Source organism: Delphinus delphis, chromosome 4 (genome assembly GCF_949987515.2).
Source record: "Delphinus delphis chromosome 4, mDelDel1.2, whole genome shotgun sequence".
Taxonomy (NCBI): domain Eukaryota; kingdom Metazoa; phylum Chordata; class Mammalia; order Artiodactyla; family Delphinidae; genus Delphinus; species Delphinus delphis.
Genome location: NC_082686.1, coordinates 99,676,186 through 99,700,414, shown reverse-complemented (window position 1 = coordinate 99,700,414; position 24,229 = coordinate 99,676,186). Strand labels below are relative to the sequence as shown.

The following is a 24,229-nucleotide window of genomic DNA, read 5'->3' as shown; positions in this document are numbered from 1 at the left end:
TAGGATCCACATTACTCACTGGACAAAGTTTGCCAATAAAGATGTCAGATAGATTTTATTTGGGAAATAGAGACACAGAAGAATTAATTATCTTGGTAACTCTGTGGTAAACATGGGCTTCAAAAATCAAGTATGTGTTTATCTAAAGGCCATGCTATTTCTGATGCATCATTGTTTGTTAGAAGTTTAATAAAAAAGCAAGGCTTTGTGTGCGTGTGTGTGGAGGTGAAAGAAAAACCAAGAAATCCATACTAAAGTGTGTGTTTAGATTTTTAACTTTTAACATCATTTATTTCAATATTTTCAGGATTAAAAAGTAATGAAAATAGAAGTATTGTGTCTTTTAAATGTGTTCATACTTCTAAACATTATCATCCCAACTCTTTTTTGGAAAGTACATTCTTTTGGACATTCATGTACCAGTAATTTATATTATCCATACAATGGTGACAGTGTTATACATGAGATAGCTTTTTTTTCTTTTTGCGGTACGCAGGGCTTTCACTGTTGTGGCCTCTCCCGTTGCGGAGCACAGGCTCTGGACGCGCAGGCTCAGTGGCCATGACTCACGGGCCTAGCCGCTCCGCGGCATGTGGGATCCGCCCGGACCGGGGCACGAACCCGTGTCCCCTGCATCGGCAGGCGGACTCTCAACCACTGTGCCACCAGGGAAGCCCATGAGATAGCTTTTAATTTAAATGTATATTTATTTTATGCTGTGTCTCTTTTGCTACTACCATCATTTCCTCTTACATTTTTAACGTTTTTTGTTGGTATAGTTTGAAAAGAAGTATTTTAGGTGTTTCTGCTTATGCTGTAAATCAGTGATTCTCGAAAGGAAGGGAAATAAGAGTAAAAGGAAATGGTGATAATTAGGAGACACATCCATTTAGGGGTCTACCAGACTTATTTGCAGGACTTTTTAAAATTGCACATACCTACCTGGAAACTTTGATGAAGATGTATGTCTTATTCTCTACCTTTAAAATCACTGTCATTGTGAGTGGCAAGTAAGGCAAGTAAGATCTTGTTATTCAAAGGTTTGTAATTAGTAAATACAGAAAACAAATTGCCATTCAGATTCTGGGTTCCCCGGGTGTAACTTTTTGTAAGGTTCATTCCCCAGGCTCAAATTTTCTTTGTGACTCTCTCCACTCCTTTAATGAACTTATCCACTCTCGTTTTAATTATTCTTGTCTATGGTGAACTTGCCTGCCTCTCTCCACATTCTTATCCACAGCACCTTGCTGGACCCTAGAGATAAAATCCCAGTCACTTGTATATATACCTATGTTTAGCATTCTGCTTCCCTGTTCAACTCAGTGAGACCACACTATATTTAACCTCCACAAAAGTGCACACTTCTGTGTTCTCCCATTCAATGGATACCCTCAACCTGCTCCCAGTATCACATTACATCCTGAAGGGATGCATGATATTTGATTTATAATCACAGGGCTTGTGCTCAGACTCTAATACTAAAAATAGGGTAAACTTGCATGAAGTTATTCAACTTCTCAGGGACTATTTATCCATACATTTTTACTCGATTGTATCAAGGAGACCAAAGTGACTGGAGTATAGTGAGCAGGGAGATAATTTTAGCAGAAGTAGGCAAAGAACATGCCATATAAATTCTTTTAGGTAATGATAAAATTTGGATTTTATTCTAGATAAACTAAGAAATCACTGGAGAGTTATTATCTCAGCAGTGATAAGATCTGGCTTACATCTTGAAAAATTAATTTCAACCATAGTGCGGATAATAAACTACAGAGAGACAATCGTGGAACCAGGGAGACTGGCTATTGTAGTAAACTAGAAGATACCTTCCTGGCATAGATTAGGTTTGTAACTGAGGATAGTAAGATCTGTTATTTTTTGAAATATTTTGAAGTTTGAGCTACTAGAATTTGCTGATATGATATGGAGGGAGTAAGGATTCAAAGATAACAAAGATTTGGGTTTTGAGAAACTTGTACATATAGGGGATATTTACAGAGATATAAAAAAATTCATGAGTATATATATGGTGTTTAACATTATAGAAATAAGATGAGATTACTTAGGGAAGCATATAGGAAAACAGAAGGGAAGAGATCTAAAACCTAAGCTCTGGAAAGCTTCAGATGTAGGGAAGATAAGAATAATTCACTTAATTATTTATCTATTCACTTTACTGAGTAATTATTCATTGACTATCTATTATGTGCCTAACAATGTTGTAGGTACTGGATAATAAAGCTCTGAACAAAATAAACAAAACCGCTTTTTCTTCTGGAGCTTATATTTTGGTGAGAGAGAGAGAGAGACGATGTATAATATCAACCAGTTAAATACTACATGCTTAGGGGACAAAAGAAGCAGAGAAGGAAAATGTTTAGCATGTAGAAAGCTGAAAATGTAATAAGGTGACCAGGAAAGTCTTTACCAAGAAGGTGATTTTGGATCGACCTGAAGAAAATGAAAGATATATTCATGTACTAATCTAGAGAAGGAGGCAAAGAAACCAGTGAAAGAGACTCAGTGCAAAAGTTCTGACTATGCTTAGTATAGGAGTGTGCCAGTAAGTTCAAGAAACAGCAGGGAAACCAGTGTGACTGGTGTGGAACGGAGGCGGTTAAGGCAGAGGAGATGAAGTCAGAGAAGAGATTGTTTAAGGGGTCTATAAATCATTGTAAAAGATTTCATTTTACTCTGAGTGAGATGAAAGCAAATGAAGGCTTCTTAACAAAGAAATGACATGACCTGACAAACTTAATACTTCCTTTTGGCTGCTGTGTTGAGAACAGATGGAAGTTGAACAAACACAGAAAATAGACACCAGACAGGAGCCTAGTGCAAAAATACATGTGGGAGATGATGTTGGTTGGAACCTAAGAAGTCGCAGTGGAAGTGGCCAAAACTGGTTAAATTCTGGGTACTTTCCAACTTATTCTATTTATTTGTTTGTTTTATGCTATAGTGTAGGCATCACATTCTTCACCTAAGGAATTCAGTATGCATCTTCCTCCTCTCAAATAAGGCATATTCCTAATTATCCAAAATAACATCATCCTTAACAAATTAAACAATGATTTCTTAACATCACCTAATGCCCAGACTATATTTATGATTATTTTAAATAAAAGATACATAATGAATATTAACAATTATAAGCGAAGTGTACTCTTGAAGAGATTTCTTTTTTTTAATTTAATTTTTTTATACAGCAGGTTCTTATTAGTTATCCATCTTATACATATCAGTGTATACATGTCAATCCCAATCTCCCAATTCATCACACCACCACCCCCCACGCCGTTTTCTTCCTCGGTGTCCATACATTTGTTCTCTACATCTGTGTCTCAATTTCTCTCCTACAAACCAGTTCATCTGTACCATTTTTCTAGGTTCCACATATATGCGTTAATATATGATATTGGTTTTTCTCTTTCTGACTTACTTCACTCTGTATGACAGTCTCTAGATCCATCCACGTCTCTACAAATAACCCAATTTCCTTCCTTCTTATGACTGAGTAATATTCTATTGTATATATGTACCATATCTTCTTTATTCATCAGTTGATGGGCATTTAGGTTGTTTCCATGACCTGGATATTGTAAATAGTGCCACAATGAACATTGGGGTGCATATGTCTTTTTGAATTATGGTTTTCTCTGGGTATATGCCAAGTAGTGGCACTGCTGGGTCATATGGCAATTCTATTTTTAGTTTTTTAAGGAACCTCCATACTGTTCTCCATAGTGGCTATATCAATTTACATTCCCATGAACAGTGCAAGAGGGTTCCATTTTCTCCACACCCTCTCCAGCATTTATTGTTTGTAGATTTTCTGATGATGCCCATTCTAACTGGTGTGAGGTGATACCTCATGGTAGTTTTGATTTGCATTTCTCTAATAATTAGTGATGTTGAGCAGCTTTGCATGTGCTTTTTGGTCATTTGTATGTCTTCTTTGGAGAAATGGTTATTCAGGTCTTCTACCCATTTTAGATTGGGTTGTTTGTTTTTTGATATTGAGCTGCATGAGCTGCTTGTATATTTTAAAGATTAATCCTTTGTCCGTTGATTCATTTGCAAATATTTTCTCCCATTCTGAGGGTTGTCTTTTGGTCTTGTTTGTAGATTCCTTTCCTTTGCAAAAGATTTTAAGTTTCATTAGGTCCCATTTGTTTATTTTAGTTTTTATTTCCATTACTCTAGGAGGTGGATCAAAAAAGATCTTGCTGTGATTTATGTCAAAGAGTATTCTTCCTATGTTTTCCTCTAAGAGTTTTATGGTATCCGGTCTTACATTTAGATCTCTAATTCATTTTGAGCTTATTTTTGTGTATGGTGCTAGGGAGTGTTCTAATTTCATTCTTTTACATGTAGCTGTCCAGTTTTCCCAGAACAACTTATTGAAGAGGCTGTCTTTTCTCCATTGTATATCCTTGCTTTCTTTGTCATAGATTCGTTGACCAAAGGTGCGTGGGTTTACCTCTGGGCTTTCTATGCTGTTCTATTGATCTATATCTCTGTTTTTGTGCCAGTACCATATTGCCTTGATTACTGTAGCTTTGTAATATAGTATGAAGTCAGGGAGTCTGATTCCTCCAACTCCATTTTTTTTCCCTCAAGACTGCTTTTGCTATTCGGGGTCTTTTGTGTCTCCATACAAATTTTAAGAATTTTTTGTTGTAGTTCTGTAAAAAGTGCCATTGGTAATTTCAGAGGGATTGCATTGAATATGTAGATTGCTTTGGGTAGTATAGTCATTTTCACAATGTTGATTCTTCCAATCAAAGAACATGGTATATCTCTCCATCGGTTTGTATCATCTTTAATTTCTTTTGTCCGTGTCTTATAGTTTTTGCATACAGGTCTTTTGTCTCCCTAGGTAGATTTTTTCTTAAGTATTTTATTCTTTTTGTTGCAGTGATAAATGGGAGTGTTTCCTTAATTTCTCTTTCAGATTTTTCATCATTAGTGTATAGAAATGCAAGAGATTTCTGTGCATTAATTTTGTATCCTGCAACTTTACCAAATTCATTGATCAGCTCTAGTAGTTTTCTGGTGACATCTTTACGATTCTCTATGTATAGGCATCATGTCATCTGCAAACAGTGACAATTTTGCTTATTCTTTTCCAATTTGTATTCCTTTTTATTACTTTTACTTCTCTGATTGCCATGGCTAGGACTTCCAAAACTATGTTGCATAATAGTGGTGAAAGTGGGCAACCTTGTCTTATTCCTGATCTTAGAGGAAATGCTTTCAGTTTTTCAACATTAAGAATGATTTTTTTTTGTGGGTTTGTCATATATGGCCTTTATTATGTTGAGGTAGGTTCCCTCTATGCTCACTTTCTGGAGAGTTTTTATCATAAAAGGGTGTTGGATTTTTTCAAAAGATTTTTCTACATTTATTGAGATGATAATATGGTTTTAAGCCTTCAATTTGTTAATATGGTCTATCACATTGATTGATTTGCATATATTGAAGAATCCTTGCTTCCTTGTGATAAATCCCACTTGATCATGGTGTATGATCCTTTTAATGTGTTGTTGGATTCGGTTTGCTAGTATTTGGTTGAGGATTTTTGCATCTATATTCATCAGTGATATTGGTCTGTAATTTTCTTTCTTCGTAGTATCTTTGTCTGGATTTGGTATCAGGGTGCTGGTGGCCTCATAGAATGAGTTGAGGAGTGTTCCTTCCTCTGCAATTTATTGGAAGAGTTTGAGCAGGAAGGGTGCTAGCTCTTTTCTAAATGTTTGATAGAAATCACCTGTGAAGCCATCTGGTCCTGGACTTTTGTTTGTTGGAAGATTTTTAATCACAGTTTCAATTTCATTACTTGTGATTGGTCTGTTCATATTTTCTATTTCTTCCTGGTTCAGTCTTGGAAGTTTATACCTTTCTAAGAATTTGTCCATTTTATAGGTATAGAGTTGCTTGTAGTAGTCTCTTAGGATGCTTGGTATTTCTGCGGTGTCTGTTGTAACTTCCCCTTTTTCATTTGTAGTTTTATTGATTTGAGTCCTCTCCCTCTTTTTCTTGATGAGTCTGGCTAAAGGTTTATCAATTTTTTCATCTCAAAGAACCAGCTTTTAGGTTTACTGATCTTTGCTATTGTTTTCTTGGTTTCTATTTCATTTATTTCTGCTCTGATCTTTATGATTTCTTTCCTTCTACTAACTTTGGGTTTTGTTTGTTCTTCTTTCTCTAGTTCCTTTAGGTGTAAGGTTAAATTGTTCATTTGAGGGTTTTCATGTTTCTTAAGGTAGGCTTGTATTATTATAAACTTCCCTCTTAGAACTGCTTTTGCTGCATCACATAGGTTTTGGATCATTGTGTTTTCATTGTCATTTGTCTCTAGATATTTTTTGATTTCCTCTTTGATTTCTTCAGTGATATATTGGTTATTTAGTAATGTATTGGTTAGCCTCCATGTGTTTGTGTTTTTTACATTTTTTCCCTTTAATTTATTTCTAATCTCATAGCATTGTGGTTAGAAAAGATGCTTGATATGATTTCAATTTTCTTAAATTTACTGAGGCTTGATTTGTGACCCAAGATGTGATCTATCCTGGAGAATGTTCTGAGTGCACTTGAGAAGAAAGTTTAATCTGCTGGTTTTGGATGGAATGTCCTATAAATATCAATTAAATCTACCTGGTCTATTGTGTCATTTAAAGCTTGTGTTTCCTTAATAATTTTCTGTTTGGATAATCTGTCCATTGGTGTAAGTGAGGTGTTAAAGTCCCTCACTAATATTGTGTTACTGTTGATTTCCTCTTTTATAGCTGTTAGCAGTTGCCTTATGTATTGAGGTGCTCCTATGTTGGGAGCATATATATTTATAATTGTAATATCTTCTTCTTGGAATGATCCCTTGATCATTATGTAGTGTCCTTCCTTGTTTCTTGTAACATCCTTCATCTTAAAGTCTATTTGATCTGACATGAGTATTGCTACTCCAGCTTTCTTTTGATTTCCATTTGCCTGGAATATCTTTTTCCATCCCCTCCCTTTCAGTATGGATGTGTCCCTAGGTCTGAAGTGGGTCTCTTGTAGACAGCATATATATGGGTCTTGTTTTTGCATCCATTCAATGAGCCTGTTTCTTTTGGTTGGAGCATTTAATGCATTCACGTTTAAGGTACTTATCGCCATGTATGTTCCTATTACCATTTTCTTAATTGTTTTGTGTTTGTTTTTGTAGGTCTTTTTCTTCTCTTTTGTTTACCACTTAGAGAAGTTCCTTTAGCATTTGTTGTAGAGCTGGTTTGGCCGTGCTGAATTCTCTTAGCTTTTGCTTGTCTGTAAAGCTTTTGATTTCTCCATCAAATCTGAATGAGATCCTTGCTGGTTAGAGTAATGTTGGTTGTAGGTTCTTCCCTTTCATCATTTTAAATATGTCATGCCACTCCCTTCTGGCTTGTAGAGTTTCTGCTGAGAAATCAGCTGTTAACCTTATGGGAGTTCCCTTGTATGTTATTTGTCATTTTTCCCTGGCTGCTTTCAGTAATTTTTCTTTGGCTTTAATTTTTGTCAATCTGATTACTCTGTGTCTCAGTGTGTTTCTCCTTGGGTTTATCCTCCCTGGGACTCTCTGCACTTTCTGGACTTGGGTGGCTATTCCTTTCCCATGTTAAGGAAGTTTTCGACTATAATCTCTTCAAATATTTTCTCGAGTCCTTTCTCTCTCTCTTCTCCTTCTGAGACCCCTAAAATGCGAATATTGTTACGTTTAATGTTGTCCCAGAGATCTCCTAGGCTGTCTTCATTTCTTTTCATTATTTTTTCTTTATTTTGTTCCGCAGCAGTGAATTCCACCATTCTGTCTTCCAGGTCACCTATCCATTCTTCTGCCTCAGTTATTCTGCTATTGATTCCTTCTAATGTATTTTTCATTTCAGTTATTGTATTGTTCATCTTTGTTTATTTCTTCTTTAATTCTTCTTGGTCTTTGTTGAACATTTCTTGCCTCTTCTCGATCATGCCTCCATTCTTTTTCCAAGGTCCTGGATCATCTTCACTATCATTATTCTGAATTCTTTTTCTGGAAGTTTGCCTATCTCCACTTTTTCTGGTTGTTTTTCTGGGGTTTTATCTTGTTCCTTCATCTTGTATATAGCCTTCTGCCTTTTCGTCTTGTCTGTCTTTCTGTGAATGTGGTTTTCATTTCGTAGGCTGCAGGATTGTAGTTATTCTTGCTTTTGCTGTCCATCCTCTGGTCTCTGGTGGATGAGGCTATCTAAGAGGCTTGAGCAAGTTTCCTGATGGGAGGGACTGGTGGTGGGTAGAGCCAGCTGTTGCTCTGGTGGGCAGAGCTCAGTAAAACTTTTTTGCACTTGTCTGCTGATGGGTGTGACTGGTTTCCCTCCCTGTTAGTTTTTTGGCCTGAGGTGACCCAATACTGGAGCCTACCCGGGCTCTTTAGTGGGGCTAATATCAGACTCTGGGGGGGCTCATGCCAAAGAGTACTTCCCAAAATTTCTGCTGCCAGTGTCCTTGTCCTCACGGTGAGATACAGCCACCTCCCATCTCTGCAGGAGACCCTCCAACACTAGCAGGTAGGTCTGGTTCAGTCTCCTATGGGGTCACTCCTCCTTCCCTTGGGTCCTGATGTGCACACTACTTTGTGTGTGCCCTCCAAGAGTGGAGTCTTTGTTTCCCTCAGTCCTGTCGAAGTCCTGCAATCACATCCCACTAGCCTTCAAAGTCTGATTCTCTAGGAATTCCTCCTCCTGTTGCCAGAACCCCAGTTTGGGAAGCCTGACATGGGGCTCAGAACCTTCACCCCAGTGGGTGGACTTCTGTGGTATAAGTGTTCTCCAGTTTGTGAGTCACCCACCCAGCAGTTATGTGATTTGATTTTATTGTGATTGCACCCCTCCTACCATCTCATTATGGCTTGTCCTTTGTCTTTGGATGTGGGGTATCTTTTTTGGTGTGTTCCAGTGTCTCCCTGTCGATGATTTTTCAGCAGTTAGTTTTGATTCTGGTGTTCTTGCAAAAGGGAGTGAGAGCACGTCCTTCTACTCTGCCATCTTGAACCAATCTCCTTGAAGAGAATTCTGATTTGTTACTTTTTTGAAGGTCAAGTTGACAGAATTTACTGATGAACTGGTTGTGACGAATGATAAAAAGAGAGACAGCAACACTGATGTTGAAGTTTGGAGCATAAGCAAGTGGAAGAATGGAGTTGTTTTTAACTGAAATGGGAAAGAAAGTCTGTGAGGAAAATATTAAAAACCAATTATGGCTATAAATGTTTGTGATAGTAGATATCTAAGTGGATGTGTACATTAAGTCCAGGGTTTCAGGGAGAGATCTGGGCTGCAGATATAACTTTGGAAGTCATCAACATGTTGATGGTAGTTAAAAGTGTGAAACTAGGTTGGATCCCCTATAGAATAAATATATAGAGAAAATAGAACATGTCCAAGAACTGAGTTTTGGAACACTGAATCATTTAGAGATGAGAAGAGGAAATACCAAAGGAGGCTAAAATAGCAGTTTTGGAAAAGTTAGGCAAAACCTGGTGATTTCTGGGTTCCCAAGACCTAACTGAAGATGTTTCAAGGAAGAGAGGATGCAAAATATGTTGAACATTGATGACAGGTTAAATAAGAAGATTGAGAAATGATTATATGACTTAGCAATGTGGAAGTAACTGCCAACCATTATGAGAGTGATCAACATGAGGTGACTGGGATAGTGAAATAGTGTAAATATAGAATGAGAGGATAGAAGTAAGTAATTGGTAGCATAACTCATTTAGAGGGTTTTGTTGTCAAGAGAATAGGAACGCGAGGAAGTAGCTATTGAACAATGCATGGTCTTTTTTAAAGATTAGAGGTACTACTATATATTAGTAAACTAATGGGAATGATTCAGTAGAGAGGAAAAAATGATGATGAAAGACAAAAGAAAAATAAATTTAAAAGCTGAGTTCTTGCATAGTCATGCATGGGCTCTGCATAATCCCACCCATGGTTAGAGATGAGAGACAAAATATACACTGTAGAAGGAGGGAGGTAAAGTAGTTAGGTGTGGATTTTGATAGGTTGATTGGTGAGTTGATTGAGTCTGGGATTTTTTTTTTCAATGTAAAATGAAAGTTTATAACAGAAAGTGTGTCTGGAGGAGGAATTTTTAAGCTTTGAAGAGAGAGAAGATATAAATGTTATTTAGAAAAGTTGGAGAAATGAATTGGTGAGGAACACAACACTGGGCAACATTAAAGACCTTGAGGATAAGGTCTTGAATTCATTAGTAAGATGTGTGTGTGTGTGTGTGTGTGAGAGAGAGAGAGAGAGATAAAGATTGATAGAAAGAAGTCAAAACGTTGGATAGATTATTAGTATGAACACTAAAATAATTAAAAGTGCTTATATGATTTATGGTAGAGAGAAGAAAAGTAAGCTAGATGCTAAAAATTTCTATAAAATTTCAATAAAATTCATTTCATTGAGTGAATAGGATTCACCAGGATTTAAGCAGATGACTATAGCAAAAATGGAGAGTGGATAGCATAGTCTGATGTAGTCTGACACAATCTGCTTCACGTGAACTGAAATATTCTGAGGGAGAAGGGAGGAACAGTGTTTTCAAAATGGTAACCACTACTCCAATAAATAAATAAATTATACATACATATATATATATATATATATATATATATATATATACACACACACACACACAAATCTATGGTACAAGAATAGTGAAATAAAAACAGCCATCAGTTTAATGGACTGAAGGTGAAATAGAATCTTTAGGATCAGCCATACATCACTTAAAGTCAGAGTTAAGGAAATATTCAGAAGTTGAAACTGTTGTGGTCAGATTTGAATCTCAGAAGGAACAGTTGATGGGGTTTGGAGGTTTGAAAAAGGTAGTAATGTGATTAGTATCTTTTTTCAGTATAGATATTATCAAAACTTTAGACAAACTATGATCTATCATATTTTTCTAAAGAAGTTATTACTTTTTTTTTTTTGGTTGGTGGAGTGGAGATAGTAAGTCAACTAGTACATAATTTTCATTTCTTCATATTTTTTGAGGTAAATATTACTGAAAAACAAAAAAAGTTATATTAGGTTCCTCACATTAATTAAAATTTTCCAGCATCTGTTTCTTTGAAAAAATAAGTTTAGAACAAAAATCCTGCAGATTAAGGTAAATTATAGTTGAATTACAATGTTTGTCTACCTTTCTGACATCATACAAGATTCTTTTTTTTAAAGAATTTTGTTCCAATTTCTCATGATAAAAGCCATTTTTAAAGTAAAGTAACATTTTTTTTTTTGTGGGATCTTCCCAGACCGGGACACGAACCCATTTCCCCTGCATAGGCAGGCGGACTCTCAACCACTGCGCCACCAGGGAAGCCCCAAAGTAAAGTAACATTTTTTAGAAGCTTATTTGTCCAATAACTTTCCTTATTGGAAAGAAAATAGAGTTGAAATTCTCCCTACATGGAGCACAATATTATTGTAATACACTTAAGATAGTTACAGTTGTTTTTAATAACCAGTTAACACTGTAGTGGACACTGAGATACTATTTTAAAAATGATTGAGATCAAAATAGAGAAATTTGATTAGAATCTTAAAAATAAAAAGTGTTTTCCTCACATTGAAATTTTTATGATTAAGGTTTTGTTGAGTTGGATTTCATTAAGAAAAACTGACCACCGAGTAGTATAGTCTTGCTTATTTTAAATATTAAGTATTCTGACACCAGCTATTGGGAAAGAAATGATAGATAATGATAGATATGTCAGATACCATTTATGAATTCATAAACACTGAGGAAAAATAGATTTTTAGGAATTTTTTTGAACTTGTCAAATATATATCTAATCTTTGTATATACTAGTTACATACATTATAAGGAAACAATGAAAACAGTTTGCTATTTTTTAAAGTAATTTTTGGTATGTTTAATTTCTAATACTCCAGTGATACTTTATGAAAAAATGCTGCATAATCAATCCACTGTGATAAGATTGTCTTTAGGAAATATCTTTGAATTAAATACCAATTTTGTCTTCTATAAACATAATAAATAAATATTTAATTTTAAAGGCTATGACTATATTGTTGTTACTTTGTTTCTGCTACAACTTAAGAAGGCCGATTTTGAAAGCATTTAGCCTGTTATGAATATTCTTCCAAAATGTTATTTATATCTACAAAACAGAGGTATATACTACAGAAAAATGCTGAATATATTCTTATCTGTGGATAAGTTAAGAAAGTGAAATGTAGGGGAAAAAAATCATCAATTAAGGAGTGGTATATTACAGTTATTTATTCCTTTTGACTTTATATATATTATTTCATCACTAAGAAAGTCAAAGACTATTTTTACCTTTTATATTTAAAGAATAGACAATCCATAAGTATTTCTCAAGATATTATGAAATTATTTCCTTTTATGATAAATGGGTGTCCATAAGATTACATAGTACTTAGCTTATGGAAGACAAAACTGTTATGAACTTTCATTTTTCTATATTTTCAGTAAAAATGTTTATCCTTTATTTTCTGTGGACTATTTTGAAGGTTGGATGGATAACATTAAGCGAATATAAATTAAAATATTGAAGTTCAGGTACAAAAAAAAGCTAAACCCAATTTCCATGTGGTTTCTATTTTAAAATTTTATGAGAGTTTTTCAACTTCTATGATAAGACATCAAACTTTTGCCAAATTTGAATGTTTGTAGGTCTCCTGTGTGACATAACAGCTTAAATACAGGATACTTTTATTTTATTGTTATATAATAACAATTTAGGATGAATGAGTAGATTTAAAGAATTTTTGACATTCAAGATGCATTAAAATATGTTACTTGCCATTATATATGTGTCTATATAATTGTACATGTGTAACTGTTTAGATCCATTGCTCATATTTAGCAAAAGTTTATTAGTGATACCTTAAAACAAGTTTGCGTTGGGTATATTCCCCTCTAACTAATCTCACTCATATTGCTATGCATTTTTATAATCTGAGGATAGCATATTTTCATATTTACAGTACCTTCCAAAGTAGAGTATGTAATATAATAATGTACACAATTTACCTAAGAGAAGTGACATGGTTTTTATGATTAACTTGTAATATTTAGTAAAAGTTGACTTTAGCATGTTTAGTAAAGCATGGCCCTTAATTAAATTTCCTTCATTGCCAAAATTTCAAAAACACGGTGTTGTCTAGATAAGAATTATGTTATTATCATAATTTATTGGAAAATGCCCCTATTTCTTCAGTATTTTATAGAGGTCAGTAGAGTTTTACTCATTCTTAGGAGATTTTTAATGTTTATTATTAGTAGTAATATTAAAAATTGCCATTCTTAATCATGCCTACTATGTGATAAACATTGTATTAGGTAATTTAAATTCATTCTCTATTTTCACACTAATTATAGAATTTGAGATTTATTTTGGCGACAAAAGTAACAAGTTTTAGGTAGGCTGTATTCTTGCTAACTGAATTTTTTTTTTTTTTTGGTACGCGGGCCTCTCACTGTTGTGGCCTCTCCCGCTGTGGAGCACAGGCTCCGGACACGCAGGCTCAGCGGCCATGGCTCACGGGCCCAGCCGCTCCACGACATGTGGGATCTTCCCGGACCGGGGCATGAACCCGTGTCCCCTGCATTGGCAGGCAGACTCTCAACCACTGCGCCACCAGGGAAGCCCGCTAACTGAATTTTTAAAAATATATATTCATTAATGGATGGATGGATAAAGAAGTTGTGGTATATATATACAATGGGATATTATTCAACCATAAAATAAGAGAAAATACTACCATTTGCAATGATATGGACAGACCCTTAAGGCATTATGCTCAGTGAAATAAGTTAGAGAAAGAAAAATACTGTATATAATCTCACTTATACATGGAATCCAAAAACAAAAACATACCAAACTCATAGAAAAAGAGAACAGATTTGTGGTTACCAGAGGTGGAGGGTGGGGAGGGGGAATTGGAGGAAGTTGGTCAAAAGGAGCAAACTAGATTAGTACAAGGGATGTAATGTACAACATGATGGCCGCTGTATGATATGTAGGAAAGTTGTTAGGAGAATAGGTACTAAGAGTACTCATTACAAGGAGAAATTTTCCTTTTCTTTTTATTATATCTATATGAGATAATGGATGTTAACTAAACCTATTGTGGTTTATATATATTCACAATATATATAAATCAAACCATAATGCTGTATACCTTAAACTTACACAGTGATGTATGTCAATTATTTGTCAATAAAACTGGGAAAAGTACTTAGGTTTGTTATCTATAGTTATACTCAGTATGAGCTAGGGATAATATTTTTCTGTTTAATTTGTGATTTTCTAGCAGCAGGTTCAAATTCATAGGCAAGAAGTTTATGACAGTTTTCCATATTGTCTCTACTAGGAAGATTATGTCCACACAAAATATCTTGATATACACTATACATAGTGTCCTGGAAGAGTGCAGATTCAGGGACATACACTCCCTTCATTTGTGTACTAATGTATTTTAAGGGATTCACTGAATACTTTACATAGCTTTATCACTTTATAACATTTGTTCTTATTTTGTCCTTGGGTGTATTATTTTGTTACCAGATTTCCACTCAGAGGCTAGGCTGTGATATTGGGACAAACACCACTAGTCACAATGCCACTGGGAATAAGGATGCTTATTAAGGAATAAGGATGTGCATCAGCTCTGCTTTGATGACCATCTGGAGAATCAAGTTCCTCCATTTGAAATTAATAGCAAGTTATTTGACATTGGTTTCCTTAGTAGTCCTTGAGGTAAGTTGTTATCTCTTTTAAATATTTTTGTTCTTCAGTATAACATTAAATGAAGAATTGGTGTGGTGCTTTCAACTCAAAGAACAAACTGTAGCAAGATCAGAACATAAGACTGAGGGGAAACTTCTGCACAAACAGAAACATCTGATTCAGGATTAATACATTAAAACTCCGATTAAAACATGCAGTTGAATGAATTATCCTTTTTTTTTTTTTTACATTTTACTTGAGCTATAAATTAAATTGACCCAAGTTTATTTCACAGCGATGATAAAAATGAAGCTGCAGTACACAATAGATAGCTGAAGTAGACACAATAAATCTTTAATTTTTTAAATCAGCCATGAAAACAGCAGCAATGCTAAATTTTAACCAGTAGAATATGACAACCTGAGAAATGAAACAACCTGGCTCAAAAGTGGAAGCCTCAAACTGCAAAAGAATCTAAAGTGGAGGGATTTAGATCTCCATTTAAGAGGCAGTTACAAACCTCACAGAAGAGGTGAAATTAGGAATGATTCTGCACATGCAGGTGGAGGTCTAGTTCTTCTTCTAACTAAATTTCCATTTAATGCCAAAGGACAAGAGTCAAATAAAAGTGAAGACACACCTACCTATATATTCATGAAGAGGAGCCCCACCTGTGTGCAAATGTGCTTGACAGAGGGATGTAAATGTGGAGAGAAATTCAAGAATGAAGGATAAATTGAAAAGTAATAAAATTATTTTAAACATGAGAGGGGTTTTGTATGAATAGACAATGGTAATGTTCTGGGAATAAATGAATTATCTGCATCTACCAAAAAACACAAAACTCAACTGACAGTAGAAATTAATTTGATTTGCTCTTCAAAAATTCTATTTTTGGATTTCTATTTTCAGCATTAAAATTTTAATTTCTAAATTTGAAATAAAGACAATTTAGTCTGATAATTTAGACTTCTTGTTTCCTCAACAAGACAGTAGGGCACGTGGATAACCATTGTTACCTTCCTAGTGCATAGAGTTTCAGCTTAAGCAGAGAATTTTCTGTGAGTAAGTATTGGATATAGTAGGGATTAAAAAATAATAGTAAACAGTAAAATCTAGAGTGGCAAGGTGGCTACGTGATCTAGTGAGAAAAAAATGGGCTTTGGCGTCAGAAAGACTTGGGTCAGAAGCCCATTACAAACCATGTCTAACCTTTGATTTTCCCCAATTTTATTCACCCTATCTCTTCATCTAACTAGGAGAGATAATACCTTCTAAGCAAATTTGTTGTCAAAATTAAATTAAATGCATTAATATATGTAAACACACTTAGTCCAAAGCTAGAAACTTGATAAATTTCTTTTCTATTTTTTTCCTTTCTTTTCTCTCCTTCTCATCCATCATTCTCTAGAGATTCTTTTTACTGTAGATCAGTTCAAGAGTTCAAAATATCTGCAGGCTGGATCCTGAAGATTCTGTGAGTACAGACTTTCAAGAACAGATAAGGGAGAACCTCATTCTATCAGGAACAAACAGAAAATTATATAAGTAAATATTTTTAGTCTTTATCCATTCTTAACACTTTGGTACTAACTCTGAAATACATAATTTTATCAATAGTTAAACAGTTTGATGAGATAAAAATATACTGTAGTATCCTTGTTCAAAGTTTTCTTAGATATAAATCCATAACTGGATAAAAATTGTACCTCATAAGTCTTTTATATTTTTGTGGATCTACCACAAGACTTAAAAGACAAAAGTATTATATTTATCACTGTTTATACTCTATGTTTAGGTTTAAGGCATTAAATATGCTCTTGGTGGCATGATAACCTAACCATTTGTTTCACATGCTAGACATAAGAAAACTATAAAACTACAGTATTATGGTTTCAAATAAATGGAAAGTTCAATTTTTAAACTGTGCTTAAAATTGGCATTTCTAATTTTGTGAATTTTTAAATTCAACTCTTGCATTCTAGTTATAACTTAACTGTTGTAGAGTGCCAGGGAAGTTAAATGAAAATGAAATATTTTACATACATTTTTCATATTTTTTGCTAGTTACTAATGATGTCATTAATATTTATTTGAGCCGTCTTTAATGGGGTATCTTCCCATGGTGAAAAATGTTCAAATAATATTCTATAGAAAGAGATGTAATACTGTGGCTAGGCATACACCCTGATAGTGTATGGGTGTGAAGGGGGAAACTTACTAAATATACCTTCTTTAATATGGAAGTATGTATATTCTAGTTATTAAGGGATATGCTCCAAAGCATTGTACATTGGCATTAGTTCTTCCCGATTTTTTCTAACCCCTTTCTCTGTTGTTTATCGTTTCAAGCTAGTAAAAATGTTTAGTATGCCCTTCATAATGTCATAGGGTTTCCACAATACTCTAATTGCTCAACCATCTTTACTTTCGTTCCATGACGGTCTTCTGCATACATTTTTTGTTGTTGTTGTTCAGGATTATGGTTCCAAACTTTTTAACCAGGGAAAAAATGGTATAAAGAGAAGCTACTGTGGATTAAACCACACAAACTGCAGAATTATAATAAATCAATGTTCTGTGTCATGTTGTTAAACAAGAAATAAGTTCACTTTGACTATTTACCAATAATTTTTTTAAATACTTCAAAAAATTAAATAAAAATTCTTCAATATGTAGCTGGAATCTTTTTGATGTTGAACTAATTTTTATATTATTTTCAATATTAAATTATCAAATATTTCTGTTCATTTTCTTACAATCATCTTTTATTCTCTTGTTTTTCTTCTTTACTGAATAATTTTCAGTTCTTAAATCACTAAAGATTGAAGATCAATTTTGATTTTTCATCACCTTATTACCTTCCACTTGTGGATATCTGATTATGTTTATATCTAGAGCAGGTTTACAATGGGAGAATTTACATATGATGCACCAATATTTTATAAAGTCAAAACTACTTTACAAGATAAAGGTTATTGATCCTTAACTACGTTGAAAATTTGGTTGAGCATATTCTGTTAAAACCTTAATTGATCCACCATTTAGATTCACTTATTGACACCAAAATCTTTCCCTAGTCCAAAAACTGGAGACAAAAATGTTAAAAGACAATGTTGAAATAATTTCTAGGCCTACGATGGAACTGCTCCTGCCTGAGGTGCTATATCAGCAAACCCAAACTTTGAAAACATTTGTACTCCTGTAAATACTCTGTTTTACCAGAAAAGTAGTACAGTTGACCCTTGAACAACATGGGTTTGAACTGCTCAGGTCCACTTATATGCATATTTTTCTCAATAATAAATACTACAGTACTACGCGATCCTCTGTTGTTTGAATCTGAGGCCGTGGAATATGTATACGGAGGCCAACTATAAATTATACTGTATTTTCAACTTCACAGGAGGGTGGGTGCCCCTAATCCCAGCATTGTTCAAGGGTCAACTGTACATCCAGTCAGCCAACCCCCAAACATCAAGTCAACTCTGGGCTCTATACTTATTTCCTTATCCTTGATCTTTAATAAGGTCACACATGCAACACCAGCCAGTCCTGTCCTGTCTCCTTCTTACTGTTTCTAAAGTCTATAAAACTCACTCCTGTCCAAACATCCCTCAGGAAGAGCACTACACTGCTTGTGAAACACTGTATTCCCCAAGTCCATAGACTGTTTTCCCTTGAATAGAACACCAAACCTGATACTAAGTTGTTTTATTTTTGTCGTTTGACAGCAATGAATATAAATTTATGTTTTAAGCAAATTTTCTGTAAAAGTTTCCACATAAGAAAGGGCAATTGTAAAGATGAGGTTCAATTTCATATTTAGAAGTTAATAATTTTTCTCACTTTAAAAATTACTTATTCATTACATATAAATGATCTCCATTGTACTCATGGTAGAAAAAGAATGTAATTAATTAAAGATATAAACCATCCAATGTGGCTCTATATTATAATTTAGGTAGAGATCAAAAAACCTATCTTAATTTACACTTAGTTCATTAGAAGCCCGAGTAACTAATAGAATATCTGAACCCCAAGTTGATGGAGGAGACAAGATTAGGACTTGTACATCCTTGAATTTTAATTATTTTTACAGTTGTTATGTTTCTTTAACTTCCACAATGGTTACTTTGTAATAAACCCCCTTGTATTACAAGGTCTGAGTAATTTATTTTCTAATAACTCAAATTGATAAGTAGATAGAACATTATAAATAATTTGGGGGGTAATAACTTGAAAATGAAATCTGAGATTGTAGTCTAGTGTTATATATAGAATTAATTTGAAGAATCTACAAATAACATATTTTCTGGTTTATGTTATTTTTCCCTCATTCTTTATTTCAGTGTTCACTAATATGATTCAAAAGTCTTTATGAACACATTTTATGAAACATTCATTTCCCAGAAGTTATCTTTTCTTAAGCAGAAAATAAAACAAAACAGAAATCCAAAAATAAACAATAAAATAAACTCAAATGCATATTCAGAGCTTTAGAGATTTAGGCTGAGGGAGAAGGAAACCTTATTTCTATTATAATGCTAATATTTAGACCAAGTTTTGCCCTTATGATGTTGATCTTTACTTTCCTCAGCTCATTTAACACTTAATGGAAACCCTGAATATGCAGACTGAGTCCTGCCTAAACCCAGAGCCAACCTTGAGAAATGCAGTCAGGACAGTAGAAATGCAGTGAGTCCCTTTGAAACTGGAGGGAATGGGGCAGGGCACAACATTTAAAAGAATGACATAGCCCCAAGGGCACGACATAAACTGGTTAGAACCAGCTAGGTCCAAGATGACAGACAACTGACTTCCACTAGACCTTGAGCATGCTAAATGACACACCCACAGGCACCATGACAGCTGCAAGGCTGACCACAAAAGGTCAAAAAGTGGGCAGTGGCCTAACTCCTGGAAATCCCCACCCCTTCCCCCAAATAGCTGGAATACTCCTCCTACTCATTAGCCTATGAAATTAACCACCCCTATAAAAACTGACAACCCCCATACCCTGGTTCCTGTCTTGCCTTTTGAGATGTTCCATACTCCGTCTGTGGAGTGTGTTTCTCTCTAAATAATCCACTTCTTGCCTATCACTTTGCCTCTCACTGAATACCTTCTGTGCTGAGACACAAAGAACCTGAGCCTCAGTAAGTCCAGACACCCGGTGAGTGAATGTAATTAAAAGACTGTGGGTTCAAGTCCCAGTCTGGGTTTTGGCTGGGTTCGAGTCCTGGCACGTGGATTCAAGTCCCAATCTCAGTTGCATGGTTTCACCTTGATAGCCTCATTCTCCAATCCCTGCTGGCCTGATCCAGTTGTGAGAATGAGTTCTCACTTCAGTGTCCATTTTTTTATTCTGTTCTTCTTCCTACCAACCTGTGGGCCTGATACCGAGCAGGACCCTGTGGGGCTCTTGGGCACAAAAGCCTTTCTGTGTCCCCCATTTCTTGGTTACAGGAAATAGGCTTCATTCAGACTCTATGACCTTCCCTGAGTTCCAATGAGCAGGTTCAAACAGTTGCTAATTAGGGAAGGGAGGGGATGTGGAGACAATGGAGGAACAGTCAAAAGAAACAATGGTGCAGCCTTGGGGCAAAGTCCTCGTTCTCCTTCAAGGGATATACATAACATACATATACTTTGAGCTGTTTTGCAGATACTGAAACTCCCACCAGGTGGGAGAAGATAACTACGTTGCCCACAAGCACGTAGACCCCAGACCAGTTGGAACCAAGAGGTTGATGATGCGTACTCCCACTTACTTTACCACCAACCATTCAGAAGAATGTCCACGAGCTGATCACGCCCTTTTTGAACCATTGCTATAAAACTTCTTACTGCCTCTCTAAGTTGGGACACACGGTTTTGAGGGCATTAGCCCACTGTGGCCCCCTTTCCCTGGCAAAGCAATAAAGCTATTCTTTTCTACTTCATCCAAAACTCTGTCTCCAAGATTTAATTTGTTGTCGGGGTACAGAGGCTGGATTTGGCTTCAGGTCCTTCACTGAACTTCCCTCCGACACTTTTTCAACTTTTGCCAAACTTTGTTTCTTGAGGCTACTTCACATTTGCTGTAGGCCGTCTGACTTCCAGTTAGGGTTACCAGATTTAGCACAAACAAAACAAAACAAAACAGAACCCCACGTTAATAGTGAATTTTAGCTAAACAAGTAATTTATCGATTTATTTTTTTAGTTTAAGCATGCCCCATGCAGACTTATGAGACATACTTACACTAAAATAAATCTGTTTAGCTGACCTAAACAATATGTAACTAATCAACTAGGTATCCTGTTCTTTATCCATCAACTCTACTTGCAGTATGTGTCTGGAAATATGTCAGATATTTTACATGTGGTTTCTCAAATTTTCATGACAGCCAGGAGATAGGTATTAGCATTCCCATATTAAAGATAAGGAAACTAAGGGCAGAAAAGATTCAATTATTTGCTCTTTCCCTTTCCCATTGGTATACAAAAATTCTAATATAGAGGGGACAAAGTACGGGAAAGAAGTACCTGGTTTCTTCCATCAGAACACAGGGCTCAAGCTGGAGCTCTGGTTTTTACTAATACATGTGGAATTTTGAGCAGCTTAAGTTCTTTAAATACCCTCAGTAACCTTGTCATCACATGTTGATGATGATTATACTTCCTTAGAAAGTTGTCTGTCCTAATGAAAGTGAAGTCCTGAGCAGAGAATGAGCACATGTTAGCAGTTAATACATTCTAACTGATGTTATTATTAATATGAAAAATACTATAGGCTTAAAATTGTTAATCCGAATGCTACTTGGTCAGTACTTTCTTAAGAATATTCAGACCACAACAAAAGCCTAAATTATTATATATGGGTCATGTGTGAGGCATATTCCTTAAGGGCTCAGTTATTTTTATTGTAACCGCATTTATTTTATTATAACAAATTAATTTTCCTAACAGATATTGCATAATACTTCCTTGAATCTTAAAGGATACATGGAAGGCACTACATAACATGCTTTGTGGACTCAGGGTCAATATTTTGTCACTACTTAACAGGAGGTTGTGCATCAGAGGTTACTGTCCCTCCCCCACCCACAGCTGCTTGTCTGGCTGTTAGTTTGTGACCTCTCAGTTTTGTTGTAAAGTTTCTTGCTTCCTGCCCTAGCTCTCAGAAATCTGCTGCTTCTGATTGTGTCTCATTTTAAAAAATAGAGAAATAATTCTTTCAGAATTTAGGGCACATTATAAGTCCATAGGTTCCAAAGGATGAAATACAACCTTTTCTGTGGAATGAATATCAAAGAAATATTTCATGACAGCCTTTTTTTGATGTTCAGAATATTTGGGTGGTGGTTTTATTTTCCCTTTGCTTCCCATCTCTTGATTCCCTTAGTTTGTGCTCTTCAAAATCCAAGTTACTGACAGCCTGATTTCTAACCAAAGGGTTTGCATTGTATTTAGATTCATTGTTTTCTAAAAAGAAAATAAATAAATGAATAAAGTTAGGTAGATGATTATGATGCTGACACAAAACCATTATTAGTCACATTAATCACTGTACCATTCCCATCAGCACATAAACCTGTTGCAACATCTCCCATGAAAAAGCAAAAACAATCAAAATACCTCCTGCTCTCTTGTTCCCATATCCCCTGTTTCAATTCTCCTGTTCCACTTAAAAGTAAAGCTCTTTGAAAAAGACGATTCAAATTGCAAGTTCTAATTATTTTCCTCTCATTCTCCTTTGAATTGCCATTAAGGTTTTAGTCCCTATCACTCCATCAAAATATCAGGTATCTTTGCCACCAATCATCTGCACAGTTCCAAACCCACGAAACTTTATATACAGTTTCATATAGTTTTCCTTATACTTATCCTATATTTGATACAGATATTCACTCCCTCCTTGAAATGTTTTCTTCATTTTGTCTTGGGAGATATTTTGTTCTCCTAGTTGGCCTTCTAACTCATTGGCTAAACATTCTATTCTCTCTGCTGGTTACTCTTCCTTCTCCAAATCTCTAGCCTTGAAGAACTCAGACATCTGCCTCCATAAATGATATAGTCCTTTCTCATGACTTTAAATACCATTTTCATGTTGTTAGATACCAAATTTATATCTCCAGCTTCTACCTCTCCCTTGAATTTCAGACTTCAGTATTAGAATACCTATTTTATTGCTCCAAGTGTCTACAGAATAGGCAGCTTAAATTTAAAATGTTTAAATCAGCACTTTTGATTACACAGTCTCAACCATTATCCTACCATAGTCATCCCTATCTCAGAAATTGGCACCTCTGTTCTTCTGGTGGCTCAGGTCTAAAAGCTTGGTGCATCCTCTTCTCCACTTGCTCTCTCATATCCCACATCCAATCTATCAGCAAATCCTGTCAGATCTTCTTTCAAAGTATATCCTGACCATGGCTTTCCAGTTATACCTAATTCAAGACACCACCTGGATTGCTACAGTAGCCTCCTAGCTCCTTTCTCAGATTCACTCTTATTTACCTACCAGTCAGAGAGATGAGATGCTTATAAAGTTTGAGTCAAATTATGCCACTCAATTGCCCCAAATGTTCCACGACTTACTGTTTCACTCAGATTCCAGAAAACGTATCTAAGCTCCAAATCTTACATAGCTTGACCCTCTGTGCTTCTCTGACTTTGCCTTTTACCACTTACCCCTCACATACACTCACTGTCTTGCTGTTCCTGCAAAATCCTAAATATTTCAGTCTTAGGGCACGTCCTTGCTGCTTTCTCTCCTGAGAAAACTTTTTCCCAAGATATCGACACATTTTTCTCTGAATATCCACATAATTAACTCTGTCATTTTGCTCTAATATAACTCTGTGAGAGGCTTTTCATGGCAACCCTACAAATAGTGTCACATTCCACTCATTTCAGGCTCTATGTCCCTAAATATGCTTAATATTTTTTCAGAGCTCTGATCACTATAAGACATATTATACATTTGTTTATTGTCTTTTTCCGTCTATAAATTGTAAGGCCCCTGAAGGTAGAAACTTTCTCCGGGATTTTTTTTTTCCCCTCCAACATTTTCCTTTTCATTTTTTTTTCTTTCTTTCCCTTGGTATATTTTGATTACTACTGTATTCACATCACCTAAGTAATACTTGGTGCATACAGGCTTTCAAATATATTTGTTGAGTGACTAAATGGAAGAATGAATAAACAAATCATCATATTCCATGACCCATCTAAAGAAATATTATTAATTTGTGATTAGCAAGTACTTTATAAAAGATGTGAATTTTAATTACAATGAGCTTCATAAAATGTGTAATTTTTCCTATTTCCAGAAACATTATCAAACCAGCATGAGCCTGATTGGCATTGTGACTTTTAAGAAAAACATAAATTCTAACACTTGGGATATCATTGGGTTATTATTTGGTTTATAATGGTTTATCAGATAAAA

General features: G+C 35.2%; 1 protein-coding gene across 3 annotated transcripts in view; it reads right to left on the bottom strand.

Moving 5' to 3' along the window:
- BCHE (butyrylcholinesterase) overlaps positions 1–24,229 on the bottom strand; it is an 88,384-nt gene that overhangs the window by 44,201 nt on the left and 19,954 nt on the right. Inside the window, exon 3 of one of the 3 annotated variants that reach the window (XM_060010007.1) lies at positions 16,176–16,310. The exons of 1 other annotated variant lie outside the window; for it this stretch is intronic. In XM_060010007.1, the coding sequence (XP_059865990.1) occupies positions 16,283–16,310 (28 nt within the window). In that variant the 3' untranslated portion in view covers positions 16,176–16,282. Of the gene's footprint in view, positions 1–16,175; positions 16,311–22,165; positions 22,261–24,229 lie in introns of those variants that run through there. One more of the 3 variants, XM_060010008.1, reaches the window with a different exon arrangement.